The sequence below is a fragment of the Melospiza georgiana genome, chromosome 11, assembly GCF_028018845.1.
Source record: "Melospiza georgiana isolate bMelGeo1 chromosome 11, bMelGeo1.pri, whole genome shotgun sequence".
Lineage (NCBI taxonomy): Eukaryota > Metazoa > Chordata > Aves > Passeriformes > Passerellidae > Melospiza > Melospiza georgiana.
This window is the reverse complement of record NC_080440.1, coordinates 12494189-12520340: the sequence shown is the minus strand read 5'-3', so window position 1 is coordinate 12520340 and position 26152 is coordinate 12494189. Positions and strand designations below refer to the sequence as shown.

Genomic DNA, 26152 nt, shown 5'->3' with positions numbered 1-26152 from the left:
CAGAGGAAATTGTTATACTTGGGAATGCTCTTAACCTATTTTTGCAACAATCAGAGACTGAAGGTGAGCAGGAGCTGTGGCAGCTGGCTGGGCAGGGCCCATGGTGGGGCAGTGAGGGCTCTGCAGAACAAGCTGAGTGCAGAGGCTCTACCAGCACAACCATTACCAGGGGCATTGGACATATCTTCACAGGCTGAGTTAGTTTATTATGGGATAAACACCATGTAAAAAACCATGGGCCATAACCACATTAAGGTTAAATTTGTATTTTATAAGGTTTGTAGATTTTTCTGGGGAAAAGCAGACTTTTGAATTCTGTAACTTCTGTGATAAAGATGCATGTATAACTAGAAAAAAACCATCTATGCTTACTTGATTATGAAGGAATAAATACTACTAATGCCAAATGTGTTTATGAACTTTTTTTCTAAAATAGGAACTGATATTTGCAGTATTTTTAGAAAACACAGAGATGCTCTTAAGTCTTTCTAAGACTTCTGTAAAATTTCCTAAAATGACAGGGCTCCAAAAGTTTCAGCTCAACCTCTATAGAGAGAAACTCCAAAAATTGCAAGCATGACTTTGGACAGCACTGTGTAAGAACCCAGTTCTAGAGAGAATAGTCCAGGTTCATGGTGGATGTGACATACCAGTACCTGAGAAGGAGCTGCAGAACTAACACAGCTTCCAGAAGTGCCACCTTGATAAAACATTGCTATGTCACATGACCGGCTGTGATAAGCAGAGATTTTTCAAGCTTAATCTCATTTAATTGCCTAGAATGGGGGGATTGCTTTATTGGGTGAAGAATTACTTAAGCTGCTCTTCAGGACTTCACAAATAAAAACTATTTCTTGGCAAGAGAAGAGAAGAAGTACAAGAGAAAACTATGTCCCTTCCTGACTTAAGTCAAATCCCTGTCCTTAAACTAAACCCTGAGTTTAACCCTGGAATGAGGGTAGGGGTATCTGATATGACAAGCTTCAACTTAGCCATAACACAAGGCTTGCAGCCCTGTATTGTTGTTCACTTCCTTAACCTGTCACACCAGGCATTTAAAATACTGTTGCCATAACTTGCAGATAGGTCATAGTCCAGGAGATCCTTAGAATGGGATCACCAATACTTACATTTTGGGGGTCTCACCATGTTCTTCAGGGGATGAGGGGACAGTGATGGTATTCCTTAATATACAGAGACAAAATCCCAAAAGAAAAAAGCAAAACAGTCTTATCCATATTAAATTCCCTTCAAAGAACAGGACAAATACTTATGCACAGTTGAGGTTGTAGATCCCTGTGAAGTTTTCCTGTCCATAAAGATCATATTCCTTGTACAGGATGTAATCTTTCAAGCAGTTGGGCAGTGGAAGGAAGGTCATGAAGACAGGACAGCGGAGACGCAGGCGGCCCATGCACGCCCGGATCTTCAGCCGGCAGAGGTGCTTCAGAGAGCGAGGATTTGCTAGAAAGGAGAAGCAAAATTAAAATGCTATCTAGCAAAAAGGCCCCAGTGCCAAACCAACTTGTTTTTGTTAAAAAACATAAACAGATAGTTACTTAAAATGAAATGGATGTCTGGCCAGAGTTCCTGTTCTTTGAGAACTGCTTCGAGCTTCAAGCAAATCTTAACGTGATCAACGTAATCCAACATGATTCGCACGACTTTCCCAGACACGTGCTTCAGCCAGGACAAGGTTATCACTTCACAGAACTGACAGGAACAAAACATTTAGTAGGGTAATATTTGATACTGCAGTAAATTACTTCTGTCTCTGAGGACAACAACAATTACTTGAGTAGGGTTTTAGAGGTCACCACAGCTTGCCTAAGCCTGACTAGTGAAATCTAAAAATCTGAGATGGTTATTTTGTACTAGATCCTAAAATAAACTCAAGCAGCTGTATATCTGGGGACTTGGTGCTTAAAAAGAAGTGCTGCCACTCTTAAGTGGAATTTAGACTTGTGTCTCAGGTGCTTAATAGGGGGATCCACCAGCCCAGTTCCTGCATCATCCCCTTATCTTTAGGTTAACCGAGGGTTTATAAGATTCAAATGGACTTTACAAACTGTGGAACAATGACACTGATGAGTATCTTTAGGTTTGCTAATTTCTGCTCAGTGCTTATCCCACCAGCTCCAGGGGTCCTTTCAACAGCCTTCCAGTCTTGGTGTTCTGGTACAGGACAATGCAGAGAGCCAGCCTGCAAATCTGCTTTCACAGAATAGACAACACTGCCCTGGAGAGCCAGTTCCTTACTGATCATCAGCATATCATCAGCTGTATTTTCACAATTCAAACATACTGTTTACAACATTTGCTGTCATGAGCTAGGCTTCGTAACATCTGGATAATTTTAAAGCCTTGTCTGTTCCTCTCTTTATGTGTAAACTGTCTTCAAAACTTCTTTGTCTGACAGTGCATTAAGCCCCTCTCCATTCAGCTTTGGGAAGGCGGCAGGGCCGCACCCACAGCCGTGTGACACCCTTACCATGGTGTCTTTGATGACGGTGGAGGTCCAGCCGTCGGTCACGTACTGGGAGTGGTCCCCGCTGCCCCAGGGGCAGTCGAAGCAGCGGTGCACGTCGTAGCCATAGCTCAGCAGCATCCTCAGCATCACCTCGTCCTTGAGGGCGTACTGCAGGGCTGAGGGGAAATGCGTGGTGTTCACGCGGCAGAAGTAGTTGACGTTGGCGCCGTGGCGGAGCAGCAGATTCATTAACTCGTAGTTGCCCATTCTCAAGGCTATTTGGAGGCAGTTGATGGGATCCTGGTTTGTCAGGGCTCCGGCGTTGAGCAGCAGCTGCGTTGAGCAGATATCCCCGTTGGAGACGGCGAAGTACAGCGCGGATTTGCGGTGGTCGTCGTAGCCTTTGCGAACTCTCTGAGCCAGCATAAAATTGGCATCGAAACCCGACTGCAGGAGAAACTCAAGGCACTGAGGATGTGCTCCTGCTGCTGCTGAGTGAACTGGACTTATCCCACTTTCTTTAATGGCAGAAAAATCAGTCACAGGAACCAAATATTTTAGCGCTCTGGAAAATTAAAACCAGAATATCTCAGAATCTTAAACATTTTTGTTCACTAACTCATCTTTGAATTTCTCAGTGTTGTTTGGCTTCAGAATTCATCATGACTGTTAGAGTAGTCTTAATATACCAAATCAGTACCATGACATGCATTGACTTGGATTGCTAACACTGCAATGTTAGCCAGCAATGGATACTGACTTTACATCTCTTACACATAAAATATTATTATATTATACTATTATTAATGAACAACCATTCCTTGCTGTAGGAATTGATGGTTCCTTTTCAATAGAAATTTTTCCTGAATGTTAAAAGCACATAACCTATAGGGATTAGGGAATTAATAGAATATGTATTATAACACAAATACATATAATCTATAATGTAATATATATACATCTAAGTTTAAATATAACAACTAATATACAGAAAATATTAATACAGAAATTAAGAATACTCAGGTGCTTGTTTCTCATTTGTTAGTTGTAATTTCAGCATAAATATCTGCCAGTAGTCTGACTCTCTTTAAAATAGGGATAACCCTTACTCTCTGTTTGTCTATTTAGTATATTCACCATTCACATTTCTCTGATGGGGTGGAGATGAGACATTGACCCAGAGAGAGTGACAGTGTTCCAAGAACCTCAGCATCAGACTGGACAGTGTTACTACTTGTGACAAATGGGGAATTACCAGAGGGATTAAGATGTGCATCCTAACTGGTCTCTTACATTCAGACACAGAACAGACATATTTACACAGTCAAAAAGAATTCCTTGTACAAAGCTATAGATTTTCTGCCTGCTTTGAATAAGGTAAGATTAGTAAAAATGATATTTCTGGTGTCACTATTATTTGATTTTTAAGTATATTAACTCACAGAAAGTGTCCTCTATATGCAGCTCTGTGGATTGGCAAATGACCCGAGTGCTTTGGTACATTGGCATCAGCCCCATATTCTAGTAAAAGATTCACAGAATCTGGATTTCCTCCTCCTGCTGCTTCAAACAATATAGAAGCACAATCCATTGCCTGTGAAAGAACATCTGCACCTGGGAAAAAGCAGCAAGGATTTTCACAGTAGTCACTGTAAATATTCATCTGCAATTAATATCTCCAACCCCCCAGTGATAGGGTATTTTGAATTCTATTCTCCACTAAACAGAACTACTGTGGGCATAAATCTTCATATTGGATCCTTGATTTTAGATCTGTTTATGTAATCCTTAGAACAAGAAGGTCCAACTTGCTTTGAACACAGTAAGAATTGTTCCTAGAACTGCACCAGCAAAAGGTTTGGTTCTTATTCATCAAAACAACTGCTTTTGGTTTACAAACAATGCAGTTCAATTCCTTTACTTTTCAAAGAACAGGCAGGTGTAACTGTAAACATGAGAGCACCCAGTATGCAAGAGTTCATGCAATCCAGTTCCAATACTGCTGAACCATCATGTAAAATTCCCCACAATATCTTGTCAAGTGTGCCCTAGGGTGACCTGTCTATGTGAGAAAATAATAGAGCATTTAAAAAACAATTATAAGTACTCACTAAAATATTAATCTATTATTTTAAAATTATACAAATTGGTATTTATCAGGCCTTCCATACACCACAACAACCCTCAGTGCAGATCACATTTACTTTTCTCTAGTAAGGTGAGCTACTTCTGTTTTTGAAGGCACATCTGAAGCCTTCTCCTCCGATAAGGTCCTATATAATAAAGTCTCACCTCTTTGCAGTAAGAGCTCCATAATTTCTGTGTGTCCCATCTGTGCAGCCAGTGCCAGAGGTGTGAGGCCATATCCACTGCGGGGATCAGGGTCTGCTCCAGACTCCAGGAGAAGCTGTACCAGGTCCTTCCTGCCCAGCCTGGCTGCCTCATGCAGAGCAGTTCTCTCATGGACACAGCGCAGATTCACTCTGGCACCAGACCGCAGCAGCAAGGAGGCAATGTCATAGGAATCAAGTTTAATTGCTGTAGGACAGCAAGCAAAGCATCAGACAGGATTGTTATTCAGTGCTATCTGTGCACCATGGCTGCTGTTATGTGACTGCTCACTGTTCCTGGCAGTGCTATTTATGCAGTGAGAAATGCCACCCTATGCTGAAAGGTTTAGCTCATCAACAAGTCTGTTCTTTGCTTCCAGGACTGCACTAAGTATGCAAAGGAATCATTTTGTGGTAATCTCTCTCTGTAGATTTTTTCCTCTTTGTTGCATTTGGTACTGGAACAGAACACGGCTTTCCTTGCCACTAGGTGGAGACCACACCCAGGGCCTGGTGCTCAGGAGCTGCCACCAGAGCTCTGTTAAATCTCCACGAGCAGTTACCACGATATGAAACAAAGCTTATAATGACTCTTTCATATGCCTTCTTAGCTTAATAAGCCTGAAGTCTTAAGTCAGGGAGGATCTTAAAAGAGAAATTTGCATTGGCTCCAGTGGATGGAATGATCAGGCAACACCCTTCCCTCCTTCTCTCTTTGATCTTCCAGGCTGTGCAGGACAGTGAGTGTCCTTCAGCAGGGCAGATTAGGTTGAGTAGCTTCATGAATATCACAGCTACCTCAACACAAGTGACAGCATTCTGTGACAGAAACTGTGATGTCCCATTATCTGTGACCTACATGGCTGCTTTAGATAAATCCCATGCATCCCCTTCTTGGGGGATGGTGCATTTTAATGCTGTGCACTTCAAAGGTATCTAGGAGTTCTGTACATTTTAGCAGATGGCCTGACTTGAAACTGCAGCCATTTTACAATGATGGACTGAGGGTCCTACACATGATTGCTAGGCATTTTTCTCCTCCTTTAACAATAGTTTTGAAAAAGAAACCACCCTTCCAATACAAAAAAATGTATGGGATCATCCAAGAAACTTGAATGCTCCTTTAGAATTTAGGTAATGAAAAGACACCTTCCTGTTTTTGGATAGGATTCAGTGAGAATGGAGGCATCATAGCCCAGACTGAGGGAAGCAAAGGAAATGAACAAAGAATGCCTGTGAAAAACATTTTGGCAAATTCTAGTTCCTTAGAAATAATGAATTACAGTTCTTGTGCATGATCAAATTAAAGTGGCATTCACACAAAGAATGTGGGTATGAGACTATACTAGGACTACAGCAGCTATGGGACCTTATTCATGAAGTAAAAAATATTAAAGAGAAGTGAACTGAGAATGTCAGCCTGTCTCCTTCACTTGTCATCCTTGCACTAATGACAGCAATGTCTAAATAGGGACAAACACTGCTTTGCACTCTACATACTGCAGATAAATCAGGCTGGTTTGCTATAACTTTGAATAATTAAAACCAATTACCATGGGTTTTTGAGAAAAAAAGTCTGATGCAATGAAGGAGATACCATATGGGCAGAGAGTATGAATGTTCTATGCCTGCAGACATGAAGGGCACAGCATGAAGAAACAGAAGGACTCACTACCTGGCACCACTGCAGAAATGATGCCAAGGAAAGCAGAAGATGGCACACTTCAAGGAGAAAGCTAATTATCATCTGAGAAAAACAGACAGGGACAGACCTATTCAATGTTGAGATTAACTTTTTTTTTCCTTATAGCAAAATATTTTATGCATTGAAGTCAAGTATGTCACCTTAAAACCTAAAATGTATAACTGTATCCTCACCTCACTCCCTCACCTCTCCACCCCTAAAAACAGTATTCACCTATAACTAAAGGAGAATCTCCCTCTTCATTTTTAACATTGGGATTGCAGCCATTGAGCAGGAGAAAGTGGACATTGTCCACAAAACAATTTCTTACTGCCACCAAGAGAGGTGTTTCCCCTTTTAGAGTGGACTGTTCCCACGTAATGTCACGGGAGGCTGAAATACAGAAAAGCAGAACACATTTGAAGGTGGATGATTCATCAAACTTTACTTTGTAAAACTTTTTGGTGGAAAACTAGAAGGACTTAGTACCTTTGAAAGTTATTTCAAGGATGTTCTTATTTAGCTGTGCTGCAGCTTCATGCACAGGAAGCCAGCCTTCCTGATCTGCTTCTTCAAAAGCAGAACTGTGCCTCACCAACTTCTTCAAGGCCTCCTCTTGGCCTGTGATATTTTAGCATGGATACATATCTCATTACACATCGTAAGACAAAATTCAGGCAGCTAATACATTGAGTGCCATTTATCCCACCAGTGGATCTTGCTCATCATGAATGAAAGGCCTGGAGTTTTCCTCTTATTTCAGGAGATGAAGCACTGGAATTTTTGGAAGGGGTGACACTTGAACCCATCCCATTTCCATGATCCTAGCTAATAAGCTAGCTTTTGGATATTTGGTTTTTAGTTTCCTTACTTCTCCCAAGATTATACAAAGGAAAGCTGCACTTAAATCAGGTGATCAACCCCCCAAAGTGAAGGCATTGCTCAGCCATTGCCAGGGCTGTATTTGTACTTAACTTTCCGAATTGCTGCAACGATCTGCCCATGTTCCTTACTTGTGGTATACTGGAAACTGCATAAACAGAACAAGAATAAAATAAGAAGTAAAAATTCATGTGAAGCTAAGGATATAATTATACCTTACTTCAAATACTCTAATGTAGACAATATGTTAGATTTTCCTAAGTTACATTGGTTTTGTGAGGGCTTAACACACTGAAACACTATTTTTATTGGTCTTTCCCTGACACTGTAAATACTGAATTTTTCACACAAAGGCCAACAATTAAATGCTAAAATGAGGGGAAGCTCCCATACCAATCTGCTTCTACATCACCTACTTATCTTCTTCACAAAACCTTATACTCATTAACATATTGATGTAAAACATCACCTGAAAGTTTCATATGTTTCATATTGTCCAAGAAACAAGTACACTTTTTCAGGGAGAACTCAAAACAAGTGAGGTACCAGTGCTTTCCAGTATCCATGGGACAAGGTCAGCACGATACAACTTAGGGAGTTAAAAAAGGAAAATAAGGTCTACTAAACATTTACAGTAATGCCAAGAAAACACCCAAAATAGAAATGATAACTTATTACCTTTCAACCTCTGTTGCACTGCCACTTGTTTCAAATTTATGCCAATCTTGTAAGCTTTCCTGAATAGCTTGCTGGGTAGAGATTTCCTCATCAGAATCACCATCAACCATATACACAGAATTATTCATGGCAAATCAGCACCACATGGATCACTTCTGTAGGGAAACACTGTTTTTTAATTAGAAGCAGATGTTAAATCTTTAGGTTAGATCTGGAGTAATAGAAACAGCAAACACTGTGTCAGTATCAAGAGAAATGAAACACAGTTTAAAATAATGACTACACTGTTATATGATTAAGCAGTCATGCTGTTCTTGGCAAATTCAAGATCTCAGATATTCCATTAGGCTCAAATCTCTCATCTGTTTTACCTTATCAAAACTTCCACTTCTGTCTTGCAAGAAAGCTGGCCTGAAAAAACCAAAACAAAACAAAACAACAGGGCAAGGTAAAATAAAATTAATAAATAAAACTGAAAGCTAATAAATAACTTGGCAAAATGAATGAGCACAGGAAATTTAAGGAAGTTGTCAACATGCCAGCTACAAAGCTTGGAATAATTCTAGAAATCTCTTAAAGCTGGGCAGAAGTAATTCATAGCAAAACTGCATCAGTTAATTTGTTACCTGGTCCACCTAATGTGTGATTGCAAGGCCTTCCTCTGTAATTGCATATATAGCAAAAAAGAGAAATATATTAGCAACATATACCGTAAGAAACTGTTAGTAATTGATTTTGCTATGGCTCCATGAGTACATAGACTACTTTTTTTCCTAAAAGTACTACTAATTGTCCTACGCATTGAGAAAATATACTGGCTTTCCTCACCTTCTGGAAAAGGGAAAAGTCTCCGCCTTTGAAGAAGTGATTATTAAGTTGAAAGTGACATTTTCAGGATTGTAAACAATCTCTGCAGAGCCCATGTCCATTAATAGCTCACTATAAATACCCAGTCATAAGATACTCTGGGACTTTCTCCATGTTTCTTTCACACACGTCAGTTATGTTTAATAATCTGACCTGATAAGTGCTGCCAACAAAAGAAAGAATTAAAAGTCCAGTTTCCTTGTAAAAATACTTTTGAGTTTTGGAATAAGAATTTCAGACGAATAGCAGGAAGTATTACATAGTAAAAAGAAAATCCTTTAGTGGTGTCCTAGGAGAGCAAGCTAAAGGTGAACTTAGGAGCTTGCTTAAGAGTGAGACAGCAGAAAAAATAAACTTGAAACAATAAAAACAAAACCAATCAAATAATCAAACAAAAACTCTGTTAAAATTATTACATGCTCCTGATTGCTTAATCATAATTTACATTAATACAAATAGAAAAGCAATTGAAAACCAGAATTTTTAAAGGGAAAAGCAGTTTCAGAAAGACAGACTTACACTGGTTCAACACCCAATAAGCAGGGACACAGATGCCCAGTTGTAATAGTGATGGTAGGATGGAGTAAAACCTTTATGTGCTCAGTTATTCCTACTGTATTTTTTGGAGGGATCCATACACAGAACAGATGATGGCTGTATCTGAATGCAAGGTGGAAACAGTTCTTCGCTAGACGAGATGTAGAAAGAATGCTTGAGTAATGTTTTTTAATTATTTTTAAAGAAAACAAAAGTGCAGAATCAAGTTTATTACCTATAATATTTCTCTCAGAAAGCACAGATTACTTTCATAGTAGTATATTTTGTGATATTCAACTAATGCACAAAAAAGGTGTTCATTTTAATAACATCACCAAGGGCTAAAACATTTTAATAATATAACCAAGGGCTAAAATCCTAGTTGTATAGCTGACAGACTGTAAAGACAGTCTACAATAAAAATAATACATACTACTACAAAAGCTTGAGGGCCAGAAAGTATTTTCATGCCCTCTCACAACACAAAAACCTCCAGATGGTTCTTTTCCACACTAAGTTCCACTTCCTCTGTAAGCCAGCAGAGAGAAGAGGGTGCTGTGAAGTCTGAGTGTCCCCAGTCAGTCATCCAGCTGGCACAGCAGGGCCACTCCTCTCTTGATCCAGTGCTGCACTGGCTGGTCTGTGTTGAGCCTCAGGGCGATGACAAAGTTTGTGGAGTGCCCCGTGGTGGACAGGACCCCCTTGCGCTCACTTGTCTTGTACAGCGGGCACACGTAGGCATTGGTCTTCTTTATGTCTGATTTCACAGCTTCAAAAAAACCCAAAATAATGCATTACATTCAGCAGATCCAGTGGTACAAACATGATGTACATGCAAATGTTAAGGAACATCTTTAGAGGTCACTAAAAATGCAAAATTGTTTTGTGAGCAACAGAATAAAATTATCTGGCTTTTTCTTGTTGTGTTTTCTTGTGTTCTTAAACCCAATTAATTTAGCTAAAATTTATTTTCAGGACTCGATGCCCTCCTGTGATTCTACCAGCTTTGTAATACTCATTATAATACAATACACACTAAAATCTGAATAGTTACCTAGTTAATACATAGCTCATACATAAGTTTAACACAGCTCTACAAGAATTTCCATCTAATTGCCAGAGAATCTAACTGCAATTCAAGTCATCTGAGACCCAAGGACAGAACTCTGCAGGAACTCTTTGTATGCCCGGATTTCTTCCATGGAATTTGTGCAGAGCATAAAATCATGAAGGTCTGAATAAATTCTTCCAACCTCAAGAGAAGGCACAAGCAGAGCAAGTGGCAAATATTAATACTGCCTATTTGCTAACACTTAGGCTGCAGCAGTTGCAGTACTAAGTCCTGATTTTGTGCATAAATAAAAACAAGGATTTACTCCTCTCTGTCAAAGAAAAGAGTTGAGAAAATTATATTAGTATTAGCAAAGACAGCTGTCACAGAGCTAAAAATAACCTGAGCAAACCTTGCTAAATCACATAAGGTAAAACACTCAATTTTTGTAAATCTGTGAAAAGTTCTCCTCAATGATCTTCAGTTAAAAAAGGAAACCACTGTAGCAATTTCTCATTGAATAGCTCACACATGAGAGAAATCATACTCACCTGGCTTTATCCAAATGATTGGCATGGCATCAAAGAGCACTTTGGGATACTGCTCAGTTAATATTCCCCTGGAGAGAGACAGCAACAAAGTCATTGTTTGTGGCTTGAGGGGTTTGGTGGGTGTTTTTTGGTTGCTACTTGCTTGTTTGTTTTTATTTCCCCATTTCCATGCATGAAAGAGTACTTAATTTGGTGTGTTATTTCAATAATATGAAAAGTATCACTTAAATTATTTAAACCAGTCTTGCTTGAGCACTGAATAATTCCAGAACCAGAGTAAAACATTTGGCTACTGACTTGGCCCTGTCCCAGCGAGCTCCATCTAAAAATAATCCATGGATGTAAACACCATCCTCTGGTGCAGTATCAGCAGTATCCTTAGGAATAACCTGCAGGAAAGAAGTGTTACAAGTCATTAAACTCTCACAGCTCTTTGATTTTTGAGCTATTATGCCATTTTTTTTTGACCAATCCAAACTGAGAATAATATAGTAACCCCTCCTTTTCAAAGCTACTTTTATATATATCTGTAGAGACAGCAGACTTCTCTGGGTTTGTTAATTACCTTTCTTGTAGGTTACAAAATGAGGCTTTAATGACACAGAAAAATATACACTGTTTCCTTGAGTGGAGTTCTGGGTCCAGTGATAGAATTGCTTTTAATCACTTTGAGAATTATTTAGCCTCCCACTCCTAACAAATATATGCCTTCACACTGCAGTCAGTTGCAAAATGAATCTTCCAGTTAGGATTTATTTACTACATCTCACCACAACGTCAATTTATACTTTATTCATACCTCAAATTCATATCCTAGAAGGTCAATAGGGATCCTGTGCTTCCTGGCATAGTTTTGCATGGCTCCAGTTAGGAAAGCTTGAGTAAAATAGAATCCTGATAGCCAAAAAACAGCAGGCTTCCCTAATTCATACCAATCCTGGAAAGGGGAAAGCAATACATTGAACAACCAAAAAGAGAGGAATCCCATCCTCTTTGACTATTTTCTACATAATTGTACTCAGAAAATCTAAACAAAGCCTATCACTCCTTATCACACAAATTATATGGAAAAGTAGATTGAACAATTGGCAGCACTGCCACTTGTACATTACCTGTAAGAACTTCAGCCTTGCTAGCAGATCAACAATATAGCTCCCTAATGGTTTTAGACTTGGGTATGAATGCTGTGCCCACTTCTCAGGAACTTTTCCAATCAGGAGACTGCCAGACAGAGCCTCCAGTGCAGCATCCATAACAACCAGTCCTTTAATGGCTTTCTTCAGGTTAATTAGTGTAATGCGAATAGTTCGGATTAAACTAGAATTAAAAAACAAACAATTTTCACACATCCTGCATGATTTGTTTAACATGACTATGTCACTGGGAAAAAAGTAAAAGAAGTGGATTATGGAGGCATCTATAGAACTTTTATAGCTTTTTAAATCTATACATCTATATAGATATCTGCTCAATAAGCCATGTCTGTAAAGTCATGGATTTGGGTACTAGTGCAGATTTATTTAAGACTACAAACAGTAATAAATTCTTTTGTTTTCTCTGATATCCTGATTTTTTTTTTAAGAGGATAAATTTGGAACTCCAAATGTATCCACTATATTATAGATGAAGGAAAAAGGTTTTGATTGCAAAAGAAGAGGGTGTGAATAAGGATAACTTGGAGACTTAAGGCCAGAGAGCATTTGGGAGAAAATTAAGCAGGAGACATGAAGAGAAAAATAGAAAAGAAGGAAGATAGAGAAAAACCAGAAAGAAGGAATAGGCAGGCAGGTGAAGATAAGAAATAAAATTAGGAAACAAAGTCAAAAATTAGACTGAGGACACAAGGAGAAAAATAAATTCAATTCTAGGTTTGTAGTCTTAGAAGAATAATTGTGAAAATTAGGCATAGGGGGAAAAAACATCGGAAAAAGGGGGAAAAATTCAAACAGAAGCACATGAGAATATTAAAAAACAAAAATATCTCCATTACATAAAACATTTAATAAACTATAACTGTGCATGTGGAGTTTCTAATTCCTTTACCTTACAGGTCAGAAATATGAGGAAAATAAAATAAAATTAAGGTCATGATGGTGAAAGAGAAAGTGAAGTTAAAAAAATATATCTATATATTGTTTGCATTCTCTTTTCCCAGTACTTCCTCATACTCCCTTCTTTTCTCTTTCAGTTAATTTTGCCTCACATCTTGACTATTACTTTTCCTGACATCTATCCTACACTCTGACTCTCCACAAGGAGCAAGGGTGTTTGGACTGCAGGTATCACTGCAGGCAATTAGAAGGGAACAAAAAAAATATTTCACACACCACAGGGCTTACAGAATATGATTTGCAAGAAATATTTTTCTGTGAATGGAATGATTTCTGGTAAATTTAATAAAACAGAACATTCTTACTGGTTAAATCTTTCCATTTCTTGCACCAGCACAGTGTTCATACTTTCTTCATATCTCACTGGATATTTAATTAGGCAACTTTCAATGTCAAAATCCTTTGGAAGCTGTAAATGACAACACATTTGGAAATCATTTCATACATATCACTACGATTTTACATTAAGGTGTGCAAATGTGAAAATTTCCAGAGCAATAGAAACCACTAAACTTTCTGATTAGTATCTTAGCAGTACAGGATTCAGTAGTTCAACCTAAATAAAAATTTGTGAGATTTTCATGTTCATTAAAAAAAAAACCTAGAATTTTTAATATAATGAAAATTTATTAATATATTTCTATTTATTAATTTTAAATTTGTTCATGTGAATTAATCAACTGTTCTTTCAAGTCCTCTTTGCTCTATTTTCTCTCTTTCTACTGTCTTCTGCCTATTTAATAAAACAAATAAAATTTCTTTCAACTGAAATATAGCTGTGGTCTGTTACAGCCACACAAGTTCTTACTTTCACATTGCACTAAGTTCCTTTCAGAATGCTTTTCTTTCAAGATGAAATCTAGTTTACAGTGAAGATTCTAGTTAAGGAATTTCTGCTTTGTAAAAAGATATATTGAAGTAATTTATAGAATACAATACCTTGCTGAGAATATCATCTGCAATTGCATAAAGAGTGCTGTCACCACCCCCAGAAGTTCCCTGAGAACCTCCTCCTTGTGTTAAAATCAGAGATTCAAAGAGGGTCTTAGTTTGCTGAAGATCTTTTGCAATATCCACATTTTCATGCAAGCCAAATACCTCTGGGTGCTGAGTAAAGGGAAGGCTCTAGGACAAAAAAGAAAAAAACAGTCTGGGTGACATAGAGCAGGAGGAATCTCATCCAAGGTTTCTTTAAGAAGTCAAGTGAAAAACTTCAACTGCAGGTGAGTGAGGATCTTAGAGGCAGGTATTTGCAGACAGAATTACTGGTGACAGAGCCACCACTTCTCACACAGTAAGTCATTTCCAAAGAATCTATGCTACACATCCCCCTACCTACTTACTGGTTCCCTCCCCAAAACATTTAAGATCACGGCAAGGATCATACAAGGATGCTGGCAAGAACCTGAGCACACAATTAATTGTGCTGCAAAACCACCTCTTTAAGCCTCGCAGGATTGCTCTCTTAGCACATCATTGTAACAGTGCAAATTCTTGTTGCTACTTTTTTACCTTAATAAACTCAATGTACTCCTCATATGTGCCTTTGGGTGGAGCATAGTAGTTGCCACTGGGAGAAAAAGTGTACCGAGGATTCTCGATGATGTCGGGGTTATAGAAATCATCCAGCATGGTCAGCAGCAAACGTCTGTCCCAGTCATCTGTCACTCGACCTCCATAGTTACACTCCCCAGTCAGGTAAGAGACAGCCTCAAAGGGAACGTGGCTGTACTCATTGATGAATAACTGAAACACAAATAAGAGTATGGGGGGATAGGATATAAGGAAATAAAGACAGTGTAGAAAGTAATCTCACCCCTAAGGAGTTGCAGCTGAGCCCAATTATCAAAGATTAGGAACAGGCCTGACTTTAACAGGCCCCAGCTGTAACCAATGAGAGGAAGATGCTATAAAAGAGTGGGGTGGCTGGGTGAAAAGGGAACTGGAGTCAGTGGCTGCTTTGTGAAGATGAAAGAATCAGAGCTCTGATGAGCTGCCCCTGAGAGAACACCAAGAAGGTGTGAAACCTTTGTGATGAGGAGACACCAGTATGGAACCCCTACACTAAGATGACAACATGAGAGCAGTTCTAGAGACTTGCAGTATCTGCTAAACAGCAGTGGGACCTAAGAGAATAAAAGGCTGGAAGCTACAGCATGTGTAAGCTGCAGTTTATGGAGTTTTGTTCCTAGGTGCTGGAAACTCAAACTCTTAAATCTTATTTTCAGGTAAAAATTATTGTTTAAAATCAAGATGAGTTAAGAGCAAAAGCCTCCTATGAATATCAAAATTACTTAGTTGCCCAAGTAATTCTTCAATTATTTACATGTGGATGATTTCTCCAGTACAGATGGACACTTTTCTGCACCAGAAATAAACATGTGTTTCACTTAAATTATCTTTTAATCTTCCTCCAATCTCTTTCATTAACTTCTTGGTAACTTTTTCAAATCTTCAGCCTCAACTTCTGTAATTCAGTTTTAATTCTCCTGACCTTTATACAGAGTGCCTATAAAAGGTTCAAGGTCAAGCAGTGTTAACCATCTCCTTTTGGGGAAGGAGAATAGTCTGAGGTTCTGTTAACTACCAGTACACATGTAAAAAAAGTCCTCCTACTAACCACCCTAATAGGTGACTGTCATTGATACATGCTGCCTTGAGAACAGTGAGCTCTTGTACATGACAAATTTAACTTTTATGATACTCACATATATCAATTCTATTCCATATGTCTGTAGAAATTAAGATTTCTACAGACATATGGAATATAATTAATATATGGTTTTTAATTAAGTTTTTTTGTCATTTGTAATTTTGAAAATATTCATACTATAATTGACATTCCTTGGTTTTACAGCTGAAGTCCTGAATATCTATGAACATTTGAGGTAACTTCAATGTATTGCTCCTTGTGACTCCCAGCTGTGTTTTGCAAGATCAGAGTTCAGGAGGTAATGAGTAATTTTACCTGCAGCTGTCTGATACTGATTCTCAAATCAGATTCATTAAATCCATAGGGTATATTCCAACCAAGGGGCCCAAACTTCCTTCTCTCCTGAACAAGAGCATGGAAGAAACAAACTCCAAATAGTAATTTCTCCCATACCTTTGAGAAAAGCAAAAGAAAAATGTATTATTAACTAGTCTGTAAGTTCATGGTAGTCTGCAACGTGTGTAGTGAGCACCCTTGGATTACCACTCTCCACCCAGGTATACATCCAGGTCACTACTAAGAACCTTGTGGTTTTTGCCCAGGGAACAAGTGCACACACAGTGACATAAATGCAAGCACATTTAGCCAGTTCCTCAAGTACCATGATATTCTTTAATGTATAGGACAACTGACTTCATAAGAATTCCAATAGCACAAAGTATTTATTTTTAAGGTTCATTAGACAAACAAAAAATACAAATGCATTTTTAAAGCAAATCCTTAGGTGCAGTCACACCTATGTATATTGGTAACTCTTATCTCTGATCCCACTGTTTTCACTTCCTTCGCAGGTAATGATTAGCTAAGTTGTTCACCAGCTATCAATAAGATATATGGGCACTGCAATATTTGGTCCCTGGTAGCAAGAAAAGTTCTTCTCAGTGTTTATCTCAGTAACAACAGACATGCCTTTCTAATCAATGCTCAGAGTCCATGTACATTGTGTACTATGTGTATGTAGCATGTCAGGGATTTAAAAAGCATAAGAAACCATTTAAAATATTGCTATGTGAAATTGGATAACAAAACCCCAAAGTCCAAAATCTTCTCAAGAGACAGGCACATTACCAGCTCCTTCCCAGGGCACCCAGCAAAGAATTCAGGATCAGAAATGGGATCAGAAAGAAATGACTGAAGAAGGTTTAACCGCAGACCAGTAGGAGGCTCATTTGTCATCTTCACACCATTCTGCAGAATGGTTACTGGAAACTAGAAATAAAACCCAGCAATACAGCATTCAGAAAGTGTGGAAGAGATTCTAAATTAACAATATACTATTATTCTGTGTTTTTCACATTAACAGCTATCTGCAAGAAATTACATTTTAAAGGTCAACAGCTTATAAAAAATTCTTCAAGGCGTCAAGAAAGTAAGACTACTGTAAATAACAAACGTGTATTTTAAAATGTTTTCTTGGTATTCAACACTTCACAGATAAAATGCAAGACTAATTTTTTTAATTTATGTGAGAGCAAAGAAACACTCTTAATCATATATGTTGACAGATTGGAGTTTGATTGAATAGTACACAAAATATTGCACATCACAGTATCAAAATATTACAAAGGAAGCTTGATATTATCATGTTTATTTTTAAATGTCCTTTCTTGGTTAAATTATCTCTTCAAAGCCTCATTGCCTTTCAGAGAAGTTTTGTATTATCAGCTCATTGAGGTATACAAAAATCCCCTAAAAATGCCATCAACTTTCCCTATCCCTAAACAGAGATTATAGGGCCACGCATATACCTTTGGTGAAGGGTAACTTGTAAGCCAAAGTCTGAATTCTGGGTGACATTTTTCACTGTCAAACTCCTCACATATTTTCTCCAGCATTGGCATCCAGGAGACAGCTAAATGACAGTTTTGTAAACAAACCCATGTTCCTTCTTCCATTCCTGTGTGAATCATTTTTGTAGCTATTGGTCCTTGTCCTTGTCCTAATGAGATGGACTGAAACTTATCTCCTACCATGTCTTTGTCATTTGCCAGTTTCAGGAGGCCTTGAACAGAAAGAAGCATAAGATTTTAGCACTCATATATTAAAAAGAAGTTATGTCAGAAAAGAATTTGAAAAACTTCTATTACTGTTTTGTTTACATGTATATACAAGTTAGCATTTTGAAGGGGCACAGAATTCTACCAGTCTGACACAATGCACTCAAATCTACTTGCAGAAAATGGAAAATAATCCTCACTGTGTATTAAAGGGGAATTTGAGGTCCCTACTTTCTGTGTGTACTTACTAGACATGGGATCTGCTCCTGGAGATAGCACAAATATTAAAGGGGCTGTAGCAGTTGAATCTAAGTAACTTTTTGCTAGATCAAAAGGTGGTGGCTCTACAAATTTCTTCCCCAGTTTTTCAGTGACAAATGTTGTTACAGCTGGACCAATCTGGTAAAAAAAAAAAAGCAGATACAAACCATTAACATAGATATAACTGCAGATTTGACAACGTCTTTTATGCCAAATTCCCAACCCTGAAGAGACCTCTCTGATTTGCAGAGATTTGAGACCACTCTTGCAGAGTGATGCAAAAGCATCTTGTTGACACCTCTCTCCTTATTTTTTCCTTACAAGAGGAATAGTAATGTTTTTAGAAAATAAAGAATAGCATACCTTGTATAAATAATATTAAATAACATTAAGACCTTGAGTCAGGCTTTTCCTGATGTGGAGGACAAGCACATTCTCCCTTAGGATATATTAATGTAATTATTTTTAATTAATTCAAGGGAGCAGTTGCAATATGCCTTAAATTTTAACATTGACAGCTCCTAAAGATAATGCAATACAATCTGCTAAGAGCACCAAAGGCAGAATTTGTTGAAAGTTCATCTTGGTCATTCAAATCAACACATTTTATCTCTTTTTGCCTTAATTATCATTTGCAGGAAAGCACATGGTATTAGATAACCTGTGTATTTTTTTTTCAGGCTAATATGTCCTGTCCTTGAGTATATTGAGTGCACCAGGAAACAGCCTAGGCATGAAAAAATATTTCAAGAGAGCTAGAGCAATGAGAATCCTCCAAAAGATTCATTAAATCACATCAGAAAGAAAGATTTCAGCTGACGCTTGAGGTGTTTGTATTGGTCACTTGAAAAATAAGAACAGCATTTACTTTCTTAATTAATATAATGAAGAACAGATTAATTACTGGAAGATGCATAGCACAGTCTACAAACACTCCATAACAGATCATTTTACCTTGTCTGGTCTTAAGCACCGAAGAACTATCATCTTTTGTATTTCACTGAATGTATTATTCAACTCTTCTGGTAATGGTAAGTTTTGAGGCTCTTTGCTATCATACATTTTTTGCCATTCACGTATATTTTCAGAGACATGACTCCTAGAGAAAAAAAACCACAAGTACTATAAATACCTGGAGTCTTTTTTTTAATGTTTATCAAAGGAAAATTACACTGTATTGTCATTTAGGACACTTCATATCTATGTCAGAAAATAATCCTGCAGTTGAGCTTCTCCATGCTGAATGGTGAAAAATCTCTTTCCACCATGCTGCTGAGGAGAGATTCCACCTGAAATGTTCCAAGCTGACAGTAAGTTCTGTCTGTTTCTCCAGGCAGCACTACTTGCACTTTCATAGGTCTGGGTGAATTTTCTGCCTCTACTAGCTCAGGAAAACACCACAATTTAACTGAAAAAAATTACCAGGAAATTCAACCAGGAAAAAAACCAAACTATTTTCCTTCACTTAACATGCAGAGTATGTCCTTGGCAATGGGACAACTCTCAGATTACTTAAAGGTGGGATCATCATCCACATTGCTACTTGTACTCCAAAGGGGCTGAAACAAAAAACAACCTCAAAGAACTTCTAAGAGAGCAGTGTTACTGCATTCAGATCAAAATGTTCCAAATATTTGCACTTAGTCAGCTAATTTATCTTGTACAGCCATGTTGTCTCCAGAATTTAGTGCCAAAATCTATTTAAACCCACAGAGAAACTGTGCTGAGTTCAGTAGAATAGAGTTTACTAGAAATACTCCTTCCCCAGAACTACAGTGAAATTCTGCTATATCCACCATCTCTGGCTTTCACTGAACCCGTTAAACACTATTTCTTTACTGTGAAGACATTTTGGAAGAAAAATTTCTTTAGGCAATGCCTCAAATAATTAAAAATATAGTTTTATTACATAATATTATAAATAGTGATCTGACTGATTGGATTAAGTGAAGCAAACATGATAATGAAAAAAAGGGGCTGGTTTGATGCCCTTTGCATTCTGGCACTGATTTGGAAAACATGGCAAACATTTCTTTCAGCATGTTACATATGTATTGGTCAAAACCAATTCAGGCCAATTCACATCAGTATTTTACCATACCTCAATCTTCCCATCGCTGGGAATTCACTGGCACGACATAATTCATCCCAGCTCTTATCTGACAGCCAAGATGGATCTGGATTCTTGTGCTCATTCTTGAGACCCACACCTCCAGTTAGTAAGAACATAAACTCTTGATGTTCTATTTCCTTATTAGCCCTATATATATTAAAAAAAACCAACCAGTAATTGAGATACGATTTTACATAATATAAACAGTAGTTTTAAATGAATTACACTTCACTGCCCTTTAGGAATGCTTCTACTTCAGTAAGAGCTGAGATCAGATCTCAATATTCTATTTAATTAAAAAACTGCATGGTAAAAACGTCTGATTAATACTAAAGTAAGGGTTTCAAGAGATAAATCTTAGAATCAATTGATTGTTTATGCTGGAAAAGACCTTTAAGATCAAGTCCAACCATTAACCCAGCAATGCCAAGCTATCACTAACCCCTGTCCCTCAGTGCCACATCTACACAGCTTTTAAAAGCCTCCAGGGATGGTGATTCCATCACTGCCCTGAGCAGCCTGTTCCAGTGCTTGACAACACATTTGGCAAAGAACTAATACCTGCTTTTCTTTTTTTTAAAGTGCAATTATTTCTGGCTTTTAAAGGCTTTGCAAAAAATAATGCATTCTACAATTACAGTACCCTTACAGATTGGCCCAGGAAGAATATCCCTGTACAGATGAGTACACACTGCAATTAATTAAGTATGCACATTGTGGTTGTGCAATTTTGAACCTGTCATTCCTTTCATAATGTATTCACACAAAATTAGGAAGAGAAAACTAAAAAGCTTTTGGAAAGGAGAAGACTGCATCTGAAATCACATGATGTTATGCAAAAGGGTAACAGACAGAGAAGAGAAAAAATGAAAAACAAAGACAAAAACCTAGGAGTTGTTGCCATTACACATTACTGGCCAAGTTTTCTTTCTTAAATAACAGAAAATGTTTTTAACATAAGTAGTGTCAAAATGTATGTAACACTGCCCAGATCCTTTAAAGATAGATTTATCATTCACAAAACCATTGACAAATAGGCACACTTGGCACACTTTTGTTTTCATAATGTGTCCTGAAGTAGTGATCCATGCACTCACACACTCTTCCATTTTTTAATATTATACATCTTAGAAAGCCCAAAGTATTCATGACCTTACTCCAAAGGCATAATTATCAATGTGCACAAGAACATTCCATTTCATCACTACCTGCTTCCATGATAAAATAATTCGTTTCTGTTAGTAAGAGACTTCACAAAAATGAGCTTACATGAGCAGATTACAGCACAACAGAAATGAGAAGAGCAGCTTGTCTGTTTCAAACAGTGAACGACAGACTTGGCAGTACAGATTGTAGGTGAAGTGGTCATTTAGATATTGAAGTCGCTTCTTCAAAACTTTGGATTTATTACTAAAAAGAAAAGAAGTGATAAACTGAGACTTCAAATTGAATAACATATACAATCCTCAAGAAATCTCATTTATTTAGGGCTGCAGAGGATTTATATCAGATCCACAGACTCCTCGAGGGACTTAGGTGGCAGTTTCCCCAAAATTTCAACTATAGTCCCTGTCTTTTAAAAAGACTGTAGCATTTCTAGAAGTCCCAAGCAAAATAATAAGTTGAAATCAATTTGCCACAGTTAAGTGGTGGCACTCAGTCTTCAAAATGGAGCCTATTTCAGAACCTGACATCACACTAAGTCACATTCTTTAAAATACTTAAATATAGCACATCCAAACTTACTGTTTTAACAGTAACCAGAAAGATAAATGAATTCATTAATAAATCCTATTTTCCCTAAAATCCTGCATTTAAGGAGGCAAACTGTTTCCAGAACTGTTTCATTCTCTTCTTATGAATGGTTTTCTCCACTATTCATAAGAAGAGAATGAAACCCCTTTATTTTCTGCAGAGAGACCCTCTTTACCTGTCGTGGATGGAGCTGATGTAGAGGCTGACAAACCAGCTGAGGGAGTACTGGTACATGGGGTCGATGTTGGCCAGGTCGGCGATGCTGAAGAAGAGCACGGCCGAGTGCTGCGCCACGGGCCGGTACGCCTCGCGCGACTCCGCGATCTTCAGCTCCGTCTTCTCTGCAATCTGCACGGCAACACCACGGGACAAACAACAGCTTCTAACAGGCTTAATACTCTTCTTGTTCTAGAAAATGTTACTGCTTAATAGCATTTCTGGGATAGTTCCATACAGCACTGAAACACCAGAGTAAAGCGACTTTTCTGCTCCAGAAGGCGCCACCCCAGTAGGTAAAACGAGCGCTTGGCCCTACCCCAGTGCTGCCTGATCTATTTACCTGCACTACAGATACACAGACTTTAAAACATTTTAAAGACTGAATAAACCACCAGTGAAGATTATAGAACAGATCCACTTTTATTTCTCTTTCCATTTCACAAGTACATAATTTGTCCTTGTGCTATGCATCCAAATCAGAGACCTTCTGCTGGCTGCAAATTTTAACATTTAATGTCTCAGTATTATTGAGGGAAGCACACATACATACTCCTTACCTGCTGTTTCCTTGTGATCTCATTAGCCATGACTTTGGCAGAATCCAAGATCTGGATGGCAGTCTCATCTTCCAGAATATCACCTTCAGATGACTCTAAAGTTTCTAAAATTTTCTTCTCAATTTCTTGTAGATTCTTTTTATTGGCTGCGGACTGAATAATGAGAGCATTTCTTTCCTCTTCTAAATCTGGCCTAATGAAGAAAAACACAAAAACCAAAATCAGTCAATGCTCATCTTGCACTGACTGCAAAAGAAGCCCATGAAAATTACTCCCTCTTCCAATAGGAAGTTATTTATGAATATTCTTTTCAGTTTAAGGAGGTTTATGGTGTTTAACATCTATTTATACTGGTGAGTATAGATTTCTTTGCATTACTTCCACTCAGTACTTGGAAATGATGGTCTAATCTTTAACATCTTAGCATTTTGCAAATGGCAGTGCATCCTATTTTTCCTTTATTGTATCTCTGCTGCCTAAAAAAACCCACCAAGTGATACACAGAGCCAGTTTTCTGCTGGAACACTTCTGTTAGCAATCAGTTTACCCGAGTTACACAGAATGCCTGTCCAAACCTAATTCTCCATGCCTCTGTGAGGGCTCAGATATGATCCATAATCAGTTTCAGAGGTACTTTGCACTTATTTCATACAAAATTAAAAAGAAATCCTCACCGTTCTACACCTTTGTCTGGCAGTTCAGTCACATTGAAAAAATAACAGTAATGATTCAAATAATATTTACAAAGTTTTCTAATATTCGAGGAATATTTCAGGAGAAAATTGCCATGAAAAAACAATGATTTCACATCAGCTATTCTTAATTAACTTCTGGACACTTACCCCTAACACTTCCCTAATAAACTTTTTAAATAATAAAATTTTAATTTAAAGCTGTTACTGAGCAACATTCATACCGTGTAACATCCGTTATTTTATACAATAAATTAATTTCCAATTTTCTGGGAATTATGCCATAAAAACCTTTCATGGCTGTTTACCATAAAGAGAGACTTACCTCTCTTCTGCTACAACAATACCTAGCAGCTGGTCTTCAAGTCCCTCTGGTGTTATCATAAAATTGAGTAATAAAACTTTTGTAGCAATTTCAGGCAAATAGTGTGGATTTCTTAGTTTTGTGGTAATAAAAAACTTGAAATCACTGGAATACTCAATAATGCTGTCCCCAAGCCTGATACACTCCATACCTCCTGAAGTTAAGAAGAGAAACATTAAGAAAATTTATCTACTCCAATTATTCATAGGGAAACAATACTTCTGTCATTAGATAAAAAAACTTCTCACCAATGACAAATTTCCTGAGAAGTAAAAATTATTAAATATATCTGAGAGTCTGAAAAATTCACAGAGACCTCAGTGAGGCCACTTATCCCTCTCAGCAGATGAAATCAAGTCAATCCTATCCCTACAGTATTCCAATTTGCATATACAAAAACTAGAGATGCCAACAGAGAGCTGTGGAATTATTTCCAAATATTCTATTCTTACAGACTATTCTTTCATTGAATTACTTGTCTGAAGAGGAAACCACAAAGAAAAAAAGTGTTTGAGCTTTACTTTCCTTTTGTTTTAATTCTGAACATGAAAAGACAATCTAGGTAAGAAGGAAGGGAAAATATAAATTGCTTTATGTGCACTTTTCTGTCACCTAACAGGAGGAAAAGCTGAAAACCAAATTTATAGCTACTTGCTAAGTACAGTGAAAACTATGCCTTAAGCAAAATGTCTTGACAGCTTTATTTGCTTTATTTGTGCAAAATTTAACAAGTATTATCATCAGACTAAAACATATGAAAATGAACGAGAAAAACAATTTCACTGACAATGTTTCCTCCACAGAACATCTTTAGTCTCCTATAGGGATCTGGGAAAGGTTTTCACATAAAACCATTTTCATGATAGGCAGGAATGACATTTATTAAAAAATAAAACTTCAGACTCTTGTGCAATTACCATTCTCTTACCAGAGGCAGAATTAAGGCAAGAAGAGAGCAATATGAAAAACATCAGGTGGAGCCAGAGACTAGAAACTGAACATTAATGTCCTCTCCTTCAGGGTTCTAAATGAATTCTGCTGTACCTTGTTTAAATGTCTGTTTAAGCAGCAAAGGTTCAAGAGATGGATCTAATTCTTCCCCAACATTTTCTAGCAGCAGAGGAGTCCCAAACTGAATGCAGTTCTCCACAGTTCTCATATAATCCGAGTCACTGATCTTGATAACACTCAGACGGTTGTCCTTCTCAAAATTCTTGATCCATTTATTTGCTTGACCTTGAGGATCAATCATTAATGGCCTAGAAAACACAGGATAGTTTTCTCAGTGCTTGCAGGCATTTTCCAAAATTTTAAACTATTTTACATGTTTCTGTATTAGACTGTCGAGAAGAAGTGATAAAATTTAATTATGTTATTTTTAGATATCAGTGAATATTGGATGCATAGGTGTTTTACAATATTTTGAAAAGTAATAGCAGAAATAGCTATAAAAGTTAAAAGTTGCAAAAAATGTTTAACAATTTTCATAAAATAACCAGAATACAGAATTCTTGTAAAATATTGTTCTACCTGGAATACAAAGATTCCACTCCTTCTTAAATTACATTGCTCTACAGAAGCTGCCCTGTTTCCAGACACATTCTTTTTTTTTTTTTTGTAAGTGGGAACTTGCTTGGATTTGAAAATTAAACCTTTTTGTCACCTACCAACGTCTTGAATTGTCAACAATGACCCCATTGTCTACAGAAAATACATCAGTGGGCAAACCAGCAATATTCCAGGCTCTTATTTTTACTGGGTCACCAAGATTCTTGCTCAAAGAGAAATTCTCAGAACAAGGGATTTCTTTCTCCTGAAAAAGAGGGGAGGAAAACCCAACAAAATAAGTGTTTTTCTTTATTCTGGGTTTCTTTAAATCTTTATTAAATGCTACTTCTATCAAAAATGACAGTGTGCATTTTGTTTTAAGGGATTGAAATAGGTCATGTACAAGTAAAAATCCTGGGGAAAATAAAACCATAATTTCAATAATTAACTACATTTCCCCACTAAATATATACTCTTTATCAAATTTTCTAAGACTTGTCCAGTTTTTGGTACATTCATGGAGGGAGGTTTGTTACATAAAGTTATAAATTAAGAAATACATACATAGTTGGAAATACCTAATTAAATCTTCCATTAAATCAGTACAGTAATCCAGTGCTGATTTGTTACTGTTTCATGCATTTTAAGTGTTTCTAAATCACTTGATTTATCAATTATTTATGAATTTATTTGGTTAATGAATTATGGCATTCATATGCCATTAGGGTTAGGGTTAAGTGTAAGGGTTCAGGTTCCTGTGTTGAAAGTGTCC

General features: G+C 37.4%; 2 protein-coding genes across 3 annotated transcripts in view; both read right to left on the bottom strand.

Moving 5' to 3' along the window:
- Nucleotides 1-18: 18 nt before the first annotated feature.
- On the bottom strand, nt 19-8172 carry ASB14 (ankyrin repeat and SOCS box containing 14). 2 transcript variants are annotated; one of them, XM_058031741.1, is made up of 9 exons: nt 8045-8172; nt 7461-7514; nt 6974-7107; nt 6719-6877; nt 4763-5008; nt 3913-4084; nt 2492-3035; nt 1560-1713; nt 19-1464 (listed from the first exon to the last, which is right to left on the bottom strand). In XM_058031741.1, exons 1-9 carry the CDS (start codon nt 8170-8172, stop codon nt 1271-1273), a joined length of 1785 nt encoding a protein of 594 aa, XP_057887724.1. In that variant the 3' UTR covers nt 19-1270. The 2 variants fall into 2 exon arrangements, with proteins under 2 accessions (XP_057887724.1, XP_057887723.1); XM_058031740.1 differs by having other exon boundaries at nt 6974-7110; nt 7464-7514.
- A 1561-nt stretch (nt 8173-9733) lies between these two features.
- The window catches only part of DNAH12 (dynein axonemal heavy chain 12), a 58271-nt gene continuing 41852 nt past the window's right edge, over nt 9734-26152 (bottom strand). The window contains exons 55-74 of the mRNA XM_058031926.1: nt 25500-25645; nt 24877-25091; nt 23794-23986; nt 22777-22969; nt 22176-22348; nt 21515-21655; nt 20234-20392; nt 19087-19231; nt 18120-18270; nt 17623-17876; nt 16943-17083; nt 16130-16267; nt 14674-14907; nt 14101-14286; nt 13467-13570; nt 12163-12367; nt 11850-11987; nt 11348-11439; nt 11051-11118; nt 9734-10217 (exon numbers count right to left, since the gene is read on the bottom strand). Coding sequence (XP_057887909.1) covers nt 10027-10217; nt 11051-11118; nt 11348-11439; nt 11850-11987; nt 12163-12367; nt 13467-13570; nt 14101-14286; nt 14674-14907; nt 16130-16267; nt 16943-17083; nt 17623-17876; nt 18120-18270; nt 19087-19231; nt 20234-20392; nt 21515-21655; nt 22176-22348; nt 22777-22969; nt 23794-23986; nt 24877-25091; nt 25500-25645 — 3267 coding nt within the window. The 3' untranslated portion in view covers nt 9734-10026. The remainder of the gene's footprint in view (nt 10218-11050; nt 11119-11347; nt 11440-11849; nt 11988-12162; nt 12368-13466; nt 13571-14100; nt 14287-14673; nt 14908-16129; nt 16268-16942; nt 17084-17622; nt 17877-18119; nt 18271-19086; nt 19232-20233; nt 20393-21514; nt 21656-22175; nt 22349-22776; nt 22970-23793; nt 23987-24876; nt 25092-25499; nt 25646-26152) is intronic.